This window comes from Magnolia sinica, chromosome 9, assembly GCF_029962835.1.
Source record: "Magnolia sinica isolate HGM2019 chromosome 9, MsV1, whole genome shotgun sequence".
NCBI classification, from domain to species: domain Eukaryota; kingdom Viridiplantae; phylum Streptophyta; class Magnoliopsida; order Magnoliales; family Magnoliaceae; genus Magnolia; species Magnolia sinica.
Window position 1 is genome coordinate 58,931,359 of NC_080581.1, and position 13,937 is coordinate 58,945,295.

The 13,937-nt window shown below is 39.0% G+C and overlaps 1 protein-coding gene across 2 annotated transcripts in view; it reads right to left on the bottom strand.

Annotated features, from left to right (window-relative positions):
- Positions 1–9,830: 9,830 nt before the first annotated feature.
- The window catches only part of LOC131255480 (putative DNA glycosylase At3g47830), a 33,557-nt gene continuing 29,450 nt past the window's right edge, over positions 9,831–13,937 (bottom strand). The window contains exons 3-4 of one of the 2 annotated variants that reach the window (XM_058256216.1): positions 10,271–10,327; positions 9,831–10,178 (exon numbers count right to left, since the gene is read on the bottom strand). In XM_058256216.1, the coding sequence (XP_058112199.1) occupies positions 9,960–10,178; positions 10,271–10,327 (276 nt within the window). In that variant the 3' untranslated portion in view covers positions 9,831–9,959. The remainder of the gene's footprint in view (positions 10,179–10,270; positions 10,328–13,937) is intronic. The other variant, XR_009176080.1, reaches the window with a different exon arrangement.

A 13,937-nucleotide genomic window follows, 5' to 3' on the forward strand; every position in this document is an offset into this window, starting at 1 on the left:
GAATAAGTGAAGGGATAGGCATTTGAACACCATATTTATTTGGACAACTAACATTTTAACCATTGATTTTGCTTAAAAGTCCATGTTATTTCTTCGTTGTGGAAATGCCAAGACATTGTAAGATGTGATACATTTTGAATCCGGCATTGTTCAGCAAATATTAATGTAAGCGCTTTTGCTTAGGCTCTGTTTGGTTAGTGAATCTTGCAAAATCAAATGGGCCACATACCCGTCATTTCAAGTTTGGGTCACAAAAGTAGCTCCTACATTGGGTGGTCTGTACTTGACAAATCAGACCCATCTGAAGATACCTAACAGACTGCTGATTGGATCATTTTCTAACTGTTCATTGAAATCACCAGGTTAGCATTTTATTTTTTATTTTTTTTATTGGCTCCCATCTCCAAAGTGGGGGCTGTTAGATCTATATTGCAGAATTGATGGATCGTCTCAATACCATAACCTAAAAGCGTACCTGATTGGGAAGACATTCCCAATGCCTCAACATCGTCGGCAAGAATCTTGATCTTCCGCACCTCACACCTTTAGAAGAACCTCTTAATGGCACTAGGGTTTTCTCTCTTGTGTTGGTGAGGGGACCAAGACATCTATTTATAAGAAAGAGGGCTAGAAGCTTACCCATCACACTTCTCCCCTCTAGGGTCTTCACACCGTAGAATTCCATATCCGACTTAATAAACGTGTATAGGGACCACGGTTCAAGTGTCTCGCCCCAAACCTATTGATAATGAACACAACTATAGTGGGGCTCACTGAATCGCTCAATCTAAATAATTCAACGGTTTCATTTAAACCGATGATCATGTGTGGCCCACCTGATGGAGTCTTATGTCGAGACTCAAATATTGCATAATTTTTCCTATTTATATCTTGGTTTTATAAACATGAATCAACTTAATGTTTTATTTTACTCATGTTTGTGTTGTAAGGTGAATTTAAGAACTTATATTGAAAATAGTGTTAAAAGCATAGATTTGATGTTCAAGAATCACCAAGGCAAGGGATGGATCTTAAAAGACCAAAATTGAAGAATTCATATGCCAAAGATCTAAGAAAACCAAGTGAGTAATGAAGAAAATTAAAGATTTAAAGTGTAGAAAAGGAATCCTGAAATCGTCCTGAAAAAGCATATTCTGAAACTCTGGGTCATTTTGTGAAATTGTGCAGAGTGAAGTTTATTTTGGGAAACCGTGTAAAGTGAAGTCTATTTTAGTAAACTGCGTAAATTTGAGGCGGTTTCTAAAATTTTCTAACTAGGTGCGAACATTGGCATTCCCCACTTATAAAAAGGGCTCCCCAGGGCATTCTTAAGCATTATTCAAAACATTCAATAGCAAGATTTAGAGTTTTTAAAAAGTTTTTAATTTTATTAAAGTTTTATAATTTATTTTTTCTTTTAGATCTTTTCTATTTGCATTTATTTCTTTCTTGTTACTTTTCTACTTTATAATTTAATTATGTTTTTCTGAATTCCCTCTATCCCAAGCTAGAAGGAAAGCACATTGGTTTAATATTTTCATAGTTATGAAGATTTATTGTTTTAATGATGAGAAGAATGGTGTATGCATGTTATCAATTGTTTAGATTTAGTTTTTTATCATAATATGAGATCCATATGTTTCCATCATATGAGATCTACATTAATGGATAGGCTTACCCTTGATCAATTAGATTTCCTAGATAGGAGAGGTTCTCAACCTACTACATTTCTTTGATATTCATTATCTTATGGATATGAATTCTTAAAATCACTAGCGCTTGAAAATATATATCAATGGTGCAAATCTATGATTTTCTAATCTTTTATATCATTTATTTAAAATGTTTAAAGTGTTTTATTTTTCGATTAGGCCGACCATAGTGCTCGGATCCTAGTTGTGTTATCCAAGTCATCATGATTTTGGAACATTAACCTATGTGTGGAACTATGAAGCTTGGGTGTTATTTTAATTCAATTGAATTACATCCATTCAAAACTTTCAAAATCAAATCATCAGTTTAGTTTTTATTACTTAGTTTATTTTGCATTTAATTTTCTCCTTCTCGCAATTCATCTTCCTGTGAGATCGATCCTATATTCATGGGATATTACTTACAAACCTCTACACTTGAGGCAAGCAATCATCTTATAAGGCCTAGAGGTCCACATTTTAGATAACTGCTGAATGCGGTGTATCTGTACAAACTGACACATCAGGACATTATTTACATTCGAGTATTCCTCATCGTTTAAAAGAACCATCCAATCCAATGTCACAAAGCACAAAAACTGAGATTTGCTTAATAATTTGAAGTATCATCCACTTGATTTTCCTTTCTTAATCCTTTGGGTATCCCACTAGTTGAAAAGATTTCGATGGCACATTTCAACTCCATAAATCAAATACCAATATTGTACGTTTTTTCAATTACCAGAAGCCCTTAATCCACTCTTCCAAAGTTTTTGATCGAGAATGTGTGTGTGTGCGCGCGCTCAACTGCACACCAGTTCATGCGGAACTCGTGCCAATTTTTTTGAGAACTCATCATGCTTGATGTGATTCTAAAATCTAAACAGTACACGTGAAGCAGCACCTCATGAAACCCACTGGGCCCAATTTTTACTTTGATCCAAAACTTTGGTGGGCCATGAAAAATAAAAAGAATTTCCTCCCTTGATTTGCATTTCTCTTTTCCATGGCCCACCAGAATTTTAGATTAGGGTGAAAATTTCTACCTTAGGGTTGCATGGGATTCCGCACCACATGGATCATTTGGATTAGACGCCCATAACACGTGTGCAAAGGTGCACACGTGCATTATATACATATATATATATATATGGGAAATGGTTCCATGTGGTCGAGCTCATGGGAACTTACCATGAGGTCGAGCTGTGTGGACCCCACTGTGATGCGTGTCGAACATCAACACCGTGCATTTGATGGATCCCCTTTAAATTATGGGATATCCCAAAAATCAGCCATATACGGAACTCAGGTGGGCCATACCATCTAAAATCATGTGAAGACATGCCTAAAACTTATAAAAGCATTGGTGGGGCCCACCTGAAATTTGGATGCGTCTGAAACTTGGTTTGAGCCCTCATCCAAATGGGACACAGATAATGGATGGGCTGGATTTGTGAACCACATCTCGGTGGCCCAACAAATGATTATTAACGTTTTAATGGGAGGGTAACCCCTCTCAACTTTTGTATGTGGTGTAGCCCACACAAGTCATGGATTGAGTTGACTTTTAAGCCCTAGGCCCACCATGGAATGGTGCATCTAACTGATGGGGTAGATGTTCAACACGCATCATGATGGGGCCCACACAACTCAACCTCATGGGAAGTTCGCAAGAGCTCGACTACATATAACCATTTCATATATATATATATATATATATAGCATCCTTTAGAGTGGGTGGGACAATGGAGATAGAATAGCAGCAGTAGGTTAGGACTCCAATTCCCTGCGGAGAAAGAAGGAAATTGTGCGTTGTATTCCAGCCTCCTCAATTACTCTGCAACTACCATGTCTCCTTTGTAAGGATGAAGTGGATTCTGATAGGAGATTCTTAACTCTATGGTGTGAATTAGTTTGTTCGCTCCAGAAGGCTATCAATTTCCTCTAAGTGTGTTGTGGGTTGACGTATCTGCATTTGCGATACAGTTGATCCACAGTACATCGCCATTGTGTGTGTGTGTGTGGAAATGGTTCTATGCGGTCGAGCTCATGGGACCTTCCCATGAGGTTGAGCTGTGTGGGTCCCACCGTGATGCGTGTCGAATATCTACCCCATCAGTCAGACGCAACATTCCATAGTGGGCGATGAGCTTAAAAATCAAGTCAATCCATGACTTCGTTGGGCCACACCACATATAAAAGTTGAGAGGGGTTACACTCCCATTAAAACATTCATAATCATTTGCTCCACTGAGATGTGGTTCACAAATCCAGCCCATCCATTATGTGTGTCCCACTTGGATGAGGGGTCAAACCAAGTTTCAGACACATACATATTTTAGGTGGGCCCCACCAAATGATTTTATATGTTTTAGGCATGTCTTCACATGATTTTAGACGGTATGGCCCACTTGAGTTCTGTATACGGTTGATTTTTGGGATATCCCCTAATTTAAAGAGGACTCATCAAATGCACGGTGTTGATGTTCGACACGCATCATGGTGGGGCCTACATAGCTCGACCTCATGGAGAGTTCCCATGAGCTCGACCGAATAGAACCAATAGAACCATTTTCCACACACACACACACACACACACATATAGAGAGAGAGAGAGAAAGAGAGAGGCATGCTCACCCATGCACCTACACACTTGCACATGTGTCATGGGCGTCTAATCTGAACGGTCCATGTGATGTGGAAACTGTTTTCATTTTTTATGGCCCACTAAAGTTTTGAATCAAAGTAAAAAATTGGGACCAGGGGGGTTCATGAGGTGCTGCTTCACGTGGACTGTTTAGATTTTGAAGTCGCAGCACGTATGATGAGTTCTCAAAAAAGTTCACACGAGTTTCGTGTGAACTGGTGCGCAGCTGAGCATTCGGCTATATACATGTGCGTGTGTGTGTCTATATATATAGTCATGCTCCCCTGCGCACCTACGCACGTGCGCACCTTTGCACACGTGTCATGTGTGTCTAATCTGAGCGGTCCATGTGATGCGGAATCCCATGAAACCTCATGTGAGAAATTTTCACCCTGATCTAAAATTCTGGTGGGCCATAGCAAAGAGAAATGCAAATCAAGGGAGGAAACTATTTTAATTTTTCATGGCCCATCAAAGTTCTAGATCAAAGTAAAACTTGGTCCTGGGGGGTTTCACGAGGTGCTGCTTCACATGAACGGTTCAGATTTTGGATCCACATCACGTATGATGGGTTCTCAAAAAAGTTCGTATGTAATAGGTACGAACTAGTTCGCAGGTGAGCATTTCCATGTGTGTGTGTGTGTGTGTGTGTGTATATATATAGAGAGAGAGAGAGAGATGGTTTTATGCGGTCGAGCTCATTGGAGCTTCCCATGAGGTCGAGTTGCGTGAGCCCCACCGTGATGCGTGTCGAACATCTACCCCATCAGTAAGATGCACCATTCCATGGTGGGCCTAGGGCTTAAAAATCAACTCAATCCATGACTTGTGTGGACTACACCACATACAAAAGTTGAGAGGGGTTATCCTCCCATTAAAACATTCATAATCATTTGTTGGGCCCACCGAGATGTCGTTCACAAATCCAACCCATCCATTATGTGTGTCCCACTTGGATGAGCGGTCAAAGCAAGTTTCAGACGCATTTAAATTTCATGTGGGCTCCACCAAGTGCTTTTATTAGTTTTAGGCATGTCTTCACATGATTTTAGATGGTATGGCCCACCTGAGTTTCGTATATGGCTGATTTTTGGGATATTCCATAATTTAAAGGGGACCTATATATATATATATATATATATATATATATATATATATATATATATATATATATATATATATATATATATATATATATATATATATATGGTTTTAGGCGGTTCCCATGAGATCGAGCTGTGTGGGCCCCACCATGATGCGTGCCGAACATCTACCCCATTAGTTAGATACAAAATTCCATTGTGGGCCTCGTGCTTAAAAATCAAGTCAATCCATGACTTGTGTGGGCCACACCACATACAAAAGTTTAGAGGGGTTATCCTCCCATTAAAACATTCATAATCATTTGTTGGGCCCACCTATGTGTGGTTCACAATCCAGCCCATCCATTGTGTGTCCCACTTGGACGAGTGGTTAGACCAAGTTTCAGATGCATCCAAATTTTAAGTGGGCCCCACCAAGTGCTTTTATATGTTTTAGGCATGTCTTCACATTATTTTTGATGGTATGGCCCAACTGAGTTCCTTATACGGCTAATTTTTGGCATATCCCATCATTTAAAGGGGACCCATCAAATACACAGCGTTGATGTTCGACACGCATCACAGTGGGGGCCACACAGCTCGACCTCATGGGAAGTTCCCATGAGCTCGACCACATAGAACCATTTCCCATATATATATATATATATATATATATATATATATATATATAGAGAGAGAGAGAGAGAGAGAGAGAGAGAGAGAGAGAGAGAGAGAGAGAGAGAGAGAGACGCTTAGCTGCGCACTATCAACCGTTGGATAAGGTAGACGATCTGGATGAAGGCGCTCTTATGCGCGGGTTTGAAAGAGCGAGTTTCCGTAGAGACACCTCTTCTCTCTATTATCTAACTCTCCGAAGGATGCGGCATCCTTCACATGAAGTTCTTCAATTGGGGATGCTAGGTGGGTCCCACCAAGATGTTAGTGATAAATCAATGTCATCCATATATTTTAAAAAATAATTTTATAGTATGAACCTAAGACTAAGGTAGATCAAAATGTCAAGTGGGCCACACTATGATTGAACTCTCACCGGTAAAAACTTCGTGGGGCTACCAAAGTTTTGGACAAGCTAATATTTGTTTTTTGTCATCATCCAGATCTGTAGGACCTAATCTACAGGTTAGATGTCAAATAAACATAACGGTGGGCCCTAAAAAAATTTAACCGATGAGAATCATTATCACCGCTGCTTCCCGTGGTGTGGTCCACTTGAGATTTGGATCTGCCTCAGTTTTAGGATAATGCCCTAAAATGATAAGGAAAAATGGATGGACGGTGTGGATAAAACCCATACATCACGTGACCACTCAAAGCTCTTGCCAATTCGTAGCTGGAGACCGGCGGCGGTGGAACGCAATCCCGCACAGATTTCGCAAGACGTTACCGGACACGGATTAGCTACCGGTGGAGGGGCGTGACTAAATACTCAACTGACGTCATCAAGTTCTATGGGATTCATCATGATGTGTGTTACATCCACACCGACCATCCATTTGGAGAGATTATTTTAGGGCATAAAACAAAGAATAAGGCAAATCCAAGGTTGTAGTGGACCCCACCACATAAAATGGTGGGGAGAGTGACGGCCACCCTTGGAAACTTCCTAAGGTTCACCATTATGTTTATTTGAGATCCAAACTGCTCACAAGTTAATGCAGACATGAAAGAAGGGAAATCATAAATATCAGCTTGATCGAAAACTTTTGTGGCCCTTAGAAGTTTTTAATGGCGGGCGTCACTCTCCCCACTATTTTCTGTGGTGGGTCTACTAAAGCTTTGTATATGGCTCATTCTTTGGATCATGACCTAAAATGATCTCTCCAAATGGATGGACGGTGTGGATATAAAATATGCACCATAGTGGGGCCCACAGAACCTGGTGACATCACTTCAGTAGCGAGCTAACTATCCATAGCTAATCCGCTTTCGAAGTCAGCGCGCTGGAATGACGCGGATTCCCTGCGAAAGCATTCCGCAGGAAGTTCCAGTGCTAGAAACCTAGGTGGGGCCCAACGTGATGTTTTGGAGAAATCTACCTTGCTCATCCATTTTTAGCTCATTTTAGGACTTAATACCAAAATGAGCGGGATAAAAAAAACTTAAGTGGGCCACACTAAAGGAAGATGTAGGTAGGGAAATTTTGTTAAAACCTCCATGGGCCGACAGTGATGTTTACATGCCATCCATACCATTCGTAACGTCATTCATACTGAGATGAACTGAAAACAAAAATATTAGCCTGATTCAAAGCTCCCGTGGCACCACGAATATTTCAACCGTATATGTTCAATCCTTACATTTTTGGCCCACTTGAGTACTGGATCCTGTTCATTTTTGGCCTCATGTCCTAAAATGATCTCACAAAACGGTTCTCACAAACATGACAGTGGCCCCACCTAGGTTTCCAGTGCAGGAACTTCCTGCAAAAGGCTTTCGTCTGTTGCCATCCGCGTCCGCGCTTGAACTAGATGGGGCCCATCATAATGTTTCGTGCTGGAAACTAGATGGGGCCTGCAAATAGTAGGACCCACCCAGAAGATTATTTTGACAAGAAAAACTGCTCATCGACTTGGCCGTAATACTAAGAACCACATGAAAAACATTGTCACATCCACACGAGATAGAAGGGTGCATATAGATGAAAGGTTTTTGTTAAGTCTTTTATTAGTTTGGGTTCTTATTTACATTCCAGGCTGTGATATATCACATTCCTTCAATTTTATTCCAAGGAAATACTCTTAATTCTAAGGCAAAGATCAAGAGAGCTATAAATGAAATAGACGCATGATGCAAGTGATACATGCTACGCAAGGTAAACTTGATCTGTTAAGAAGGTCAATTAGTCGTTAGCTAGAATATGCTCACCAACTGGCCAGGGTCTATAGCATATGACTCGAAAACTGATGGTTACTCACTATAGTATTAATGAGTTATGTATATCTCTCTCATGATCAACTTACACAAGGCAGAGTTTAGCTTGAGTGATAATGGCACGAGGCACATTACAACACTAATGGAGAGGGTTAGGGCTCGTTTGGTAGCTTGTATTTAGAATGCGTTGGATTTGAAATGCAGTGTTTGTTGTGTTTTGCACCATGTATTTGGAATACCCAAGATTCCAAAAGTTCTATTCGGCAGCTTATGTTTTGGAATGCATTCATATTCTGTGTATTTGCATGAATTTAAAAAAAGATAAAGCAAATCACCTACATACCGCAAACTGATTAACATGTGTCACAACCAATATTAGAACCCCTCGACATTTTTAGAGAGTTAAGCGACTTTACCAATAAGCTATGCACTTCATCTGAGATAGTTTATGGTTTTTTTTTTCATAGCCTACTAAATAAATTTATTACATCACTAGTGACTAGTCCTATATTTAATAATTAAATACTCAGGCACGGCTTCAAGCCAACATGAGTCAAGTTTTGGGGTTGAACAATGGTTGTCAAGAAACATATTACAGATCTTGTTCTCAGCAATTTCTCAGCCAGGAATGTCTCAGAAATTGCGATATTTTGACATCTTTCTTGTGATATTAACAGAAAAAATTTCGCTAAAAATATTACAAACTAATAAATATTTTTGAATTATTTTTATTTTTGAATACATATTACGTTAAAATTAATAAAAACTGTATAATTAAATAAATTAAATAGAAACTGCCCAGATTATGAGAACCTCATAGTAACGTCATTAGATGAAATTTCTGCCAGAAATCACAATATTTTTGAAAATTCAGCAAGATTTGTCACAATGCACCCGGCGTGAATGAAATGCTTTGTATTGGGTGGATTAGTTGATTTGATTGATCTTGTATCATGCCATTTACCAAATGGATCAAGGATGAAACATTCTCCATGATCCAGGGATGGGGATTGCCTCCAACCAGAGGCTGCATGAATCCTCCTGTAGCCCTAACATGGCCCAATGAGAAAAAGTCATGTGTGCTTGTCAGATGTGAGCTCCATAGTGAAAAAGGGTAAAAGCACCATTATAACTAAAGGAATCTTTGCTTTTCACTGTAGGGCATGTATCTAACAGACACACAAGGAGCTCTTTTATTGCGTCATGTGAAGGGCTGCAGTTGCAGGCAATCCACGTCTCACTACCAGTCATCCAAGCACAGCACCTAGTGCTGGTGGTGCCCATTTTAGTACACCTACCACCATTTCTTCAAGTCTGGACACATTTCCATCGGAAAAAAGTAATAATTCTACAATTGAATAGGGAATGTTTGGATACTCACTTGAATTTAATTAATTCAATTCGATTAAGTGGAATAGACAGTCCATGAAATACTCTCCCATTGACAACTACGCTCATTTGAGTCCCTACAAGAACAAATGCATGAAATGGAAATAGGTGCATGTCATCACTATGAAATTTTGAAAAATGGCTTCCCTCCATTTTGGTCATTGCCTATATAAATCCAGTCAAACTTGAGCATCCAAACACACATTTAAAGAATCGCGAGATTGGAGCAGGATATAGATCTTTCTATCATTCAATGCTTCAACCGTAATTAAATAGAGGACAAGTGTGATGAGGGGTTCTTCTTTGATTATTAGAACCTTTCTTGGTGCACCTTTGACAGAGCTTCCCATGTGTAATAAGAAGACAATTTAAGTCAAACTTTAATTCATTTGGGATCCGTTTGTTGAGATGATGATACGCTTTCTCCCTGTCTGCTCCTTGTGGAACCCAACCAATAGCCTTCCCAATCCGAAATACCTGCAATATATGAACAGCCCATGCCAGATTTTTTAATTAGTCTTGTGAGAAAAGGTCGTGCAAGAAAAAATACACAACGGAGAACTACTCACATGAGTGTCCACAGGGAAATCATCTTGTTGAAGATAGAACATCAAAACACAAGCCACCTGTCACCATTTCAACAGCTATCAAATTCATAAGCATTCATATTAATATTCATACACGTGCACAAAATGACAAAAGTGGTAAAAATAACGGAAGTATATCTTTTTCATCAGAAGTTGAATCAATCATCAAAATAAGAGTTAGGCCAATGAAACGCTCTCATAAAAAATTCCTATAGTTTTGAGAATGAAGTTTTTATTCTATACATGCCAGATCATGAATTAGTAACTGCATTGGATTTGAATCCTTCCTGTCTAGAGAACGGTAAGAAAATTACATACTCAGCATCAATCGAAGCATATGAATATGGTCTCTCTAATCGATACATCTAGTAGTGAGCAGTGATTTAAATATCAATAGTATTGGAAACTATCGACATCGCATGTGACCGATATGATATACATGGAGAGAGATTCAATTCTCCTAGATCGCACAAAATACCACAATGTATCGCCGATATATCAGTATATAATATTAAACCAATACATTATGATATTTTGCCAAAAAAACCTTCATAAAATCCCCCCATATCGTCAATACATGTGATACATCACGATACATATTGGTGATACACTGCAATACACTCCCCTCCCAGAAATCTTAAAAAACAAATCGCAAAAAACCCCCACAAAAATCCATTTTCTTCTATAATTTTTTTCAAGGGAATCTGTTTTTATACTAATTTTGTATGATTTACGAATTATGTGAAGTGATTTTAGAGATACTTGCATTACTTCTGTCAAACAAGGCATAGTTTAGGACCATACAAAGGAAACTTGTTACACATTCTTGTTTTTTTGTTATTTTTCGACTCATAAGTGTGCAATCCCGTCTCTTCAATATATCATAAAGTTTTATTGAAAAATTCCATCATTTCCCAATGTTTCCCTCGAACAACAATACATTCCCTAATACATGTGATATTTCCCATGCGATACTGATCAGTGTTTTCAGTAGCGCCTGTAGCGTAGCATAGCAAAATCGCTCCGTAGCGTAGCAAATAGCATTTATCCCCTGTAGCGTTCACTACAGGGGTCGTAGCGTACGCTACGGATACGTAGCGTGTAGCGTAGGCAGTGTTCGAGTTGTCGGCATCGCTACAAGTTTCGCTGGCTAGAGATAAAGATATAATATCGTTATCGCCGATAATATCGCTGATAACCAGAAATGCAGGGAAAAGGGAGGAAACTTGGGGAAAATGATGGAATTTTTTAGTGAAACTTCAAGACATGGCTAAATACACATATTTACATATTTAGGAATAAAAAATTGCGAAAAGAATACATTACATAATAAGTTTTCATTTAATGGGACCCAAAAAGCATGTGATGCCATAAAAAATCACTTTAATAGCAACAAAAATGAGTTTATATATTACAAATGCAGCTGGCATACATTAATTAAGACACGTAAAAGTAAATGAACTCAAAGAAAAAAACAAATATATGATTGATCCAGAACTTGCGTGGCCCATTAATTGTTAATCACCACTTTTTCCTTTGGTATGGTCCACTTGATAATTGGATGTACTTATTTTTTGGATAATAAGCTAAAATGATTTCGTATCTACACCGTTAATTCATTTTGACAAATCATTTTATGGTATGGGCCAAAAAATGAAATGAATCCAAATCTTAGGTGGACCACACCACATGAAAAAGTGATCATTGAATGACAACCATTTAAAAAATTACAGGGGCTACATAAGTTTTGGAGCAAGCAAATATTTATGTTTTCCCTTCATCCAGGTCTATTAGACCTCATGAACAAATTGGATGGAAAATAAACATCATGATGGGCCCCAGGAAAGCTTCAACGGTGGATATCATTCTCACCACAACTTCCTGTGGTGTGGACCACTTGAGCCTCATATCTGGCTACATTTTGGGCTCATTCCCTAGAATAACATATCAAAATGGATGGACGGTGTAGATAAAACAAATATATCATGGTGGGCCTTACAGAGCCCTGACAGACCATCCATCTCTAAGCTCCTGATCCGTGCCAACGCAGATTTTCCCAGCAGCAGAATTACCTGAGAACTTTCTGAGAACTCATCAAATGTGATGCAAGTCCAAAATCTGAACGGTCTAAGTGATGCAGCACTCCATGAAACTTCTATGGTTCAACTTTTGCTTTCATCTAAGACTTCAGTGGGCCATTATAAAAGAAAACAATTTTCTCCCTTGATTTGCATCATTCTTTGTTATGGCCCACCAGAGTTTTAGATTAGGGTAAAATTTGGTTCCTGGGAGTTTCATGGGATGCCACATCACATGAACAGTTCAGATTGGAGGCCCACTACACGTGTGAAAGGATGCATACGTGCCTCATGTAGCCGTGCCCGATGAAAAAGGACGCGGATTAGCTATATGACAGGTTGAGTAGCGAGACTCGCTACTAAAGTGACATCACCAAGTTATGTGGATCCTATCATGATGTATGTGTTGTATCCACACCGTCCATCCATTTGGAGAGAACATTTTAAGGCATGATCAAAAGAATTAGGCCGATCCAAAACTATAATGGACCCCACCACGAAAAACAATGGCGTGAGTTACACCCACCATTGAAACCTTCCTAAGGTCCACCATAATGTTTACTTGAGATCTAATTTGTTCATAAGTTAACACAAACATTAAATAAGGTAAAACACAAATATCAACTTCATTGAAAACTTTTATGGCCATTAGAAATTTTTAATGGTGAGCGTCATTCTCTCCACTTTTTCTGTGGTGGGGTCCACTAGAGATTTGGATCTGAATCATTCTTGGGCTCATGACCTAAAATGGTCTCTCAAAATGGATGGACGATGTGGATACAAAACATACATCATGGTGGGGCCCACAGAACTTGGTGACGTCACTTCAGTAGCGAGTTCGCTACTCAACCCGTCAGTAGCACATCCGCACCCGATAAAAAAGGGCTCCAAACCCATTTTTCATCCGAGAGACCCTGAAACCCTGGATTCTTCCCCAAATCTCCGGATTTCTCTGGATTTTTTTATTTTTTTTCTCATTTTCTTACTAAATCAATTCCGTTAACAATCTAATAGAAGAAAGAAGAAAAGGGAATCGAGATTTTCTTTACGGTAACCTACGAATGGCGAGCTTCGATTCAAATGGCCCACCAAATACAACTTCCAATCAGGGTAATCTATTCTACAGGTGCGGAAATCCACCCTCTCTCTCTCTCCCTCTCTCTCTCTCTCTCTCTCTCTCTCTCCAATTTTTTCGGAATATTTCTTCCGACGTGTTTCATATCGTTGGACTGCGATACCGACATTATCGGCCGATATTGCGAACACTGAATGATAACTGGACTTTTCGCAAAAAATCGATAAAATCGCCGAAAAATCGGCGATATTAGGAAGAGAAACGAAAAAAGGGAGTTCGGTGTCGCAACTCTAGCGATACCGAAATTATCAGTGATAATTCGATAATATCGCCGATAATTTAAACACTGCCTATGAACGACTTCGCAAAATCGAACTCGATTTTTCACTGCATAAAACAGTGGTGAACTCACACCACAAGCCACAACTGAAGTTTATAAAAAAAATAATAATAATAATAATAAATAAATAAATAAAAACCTATTTGAAAGGGTTTC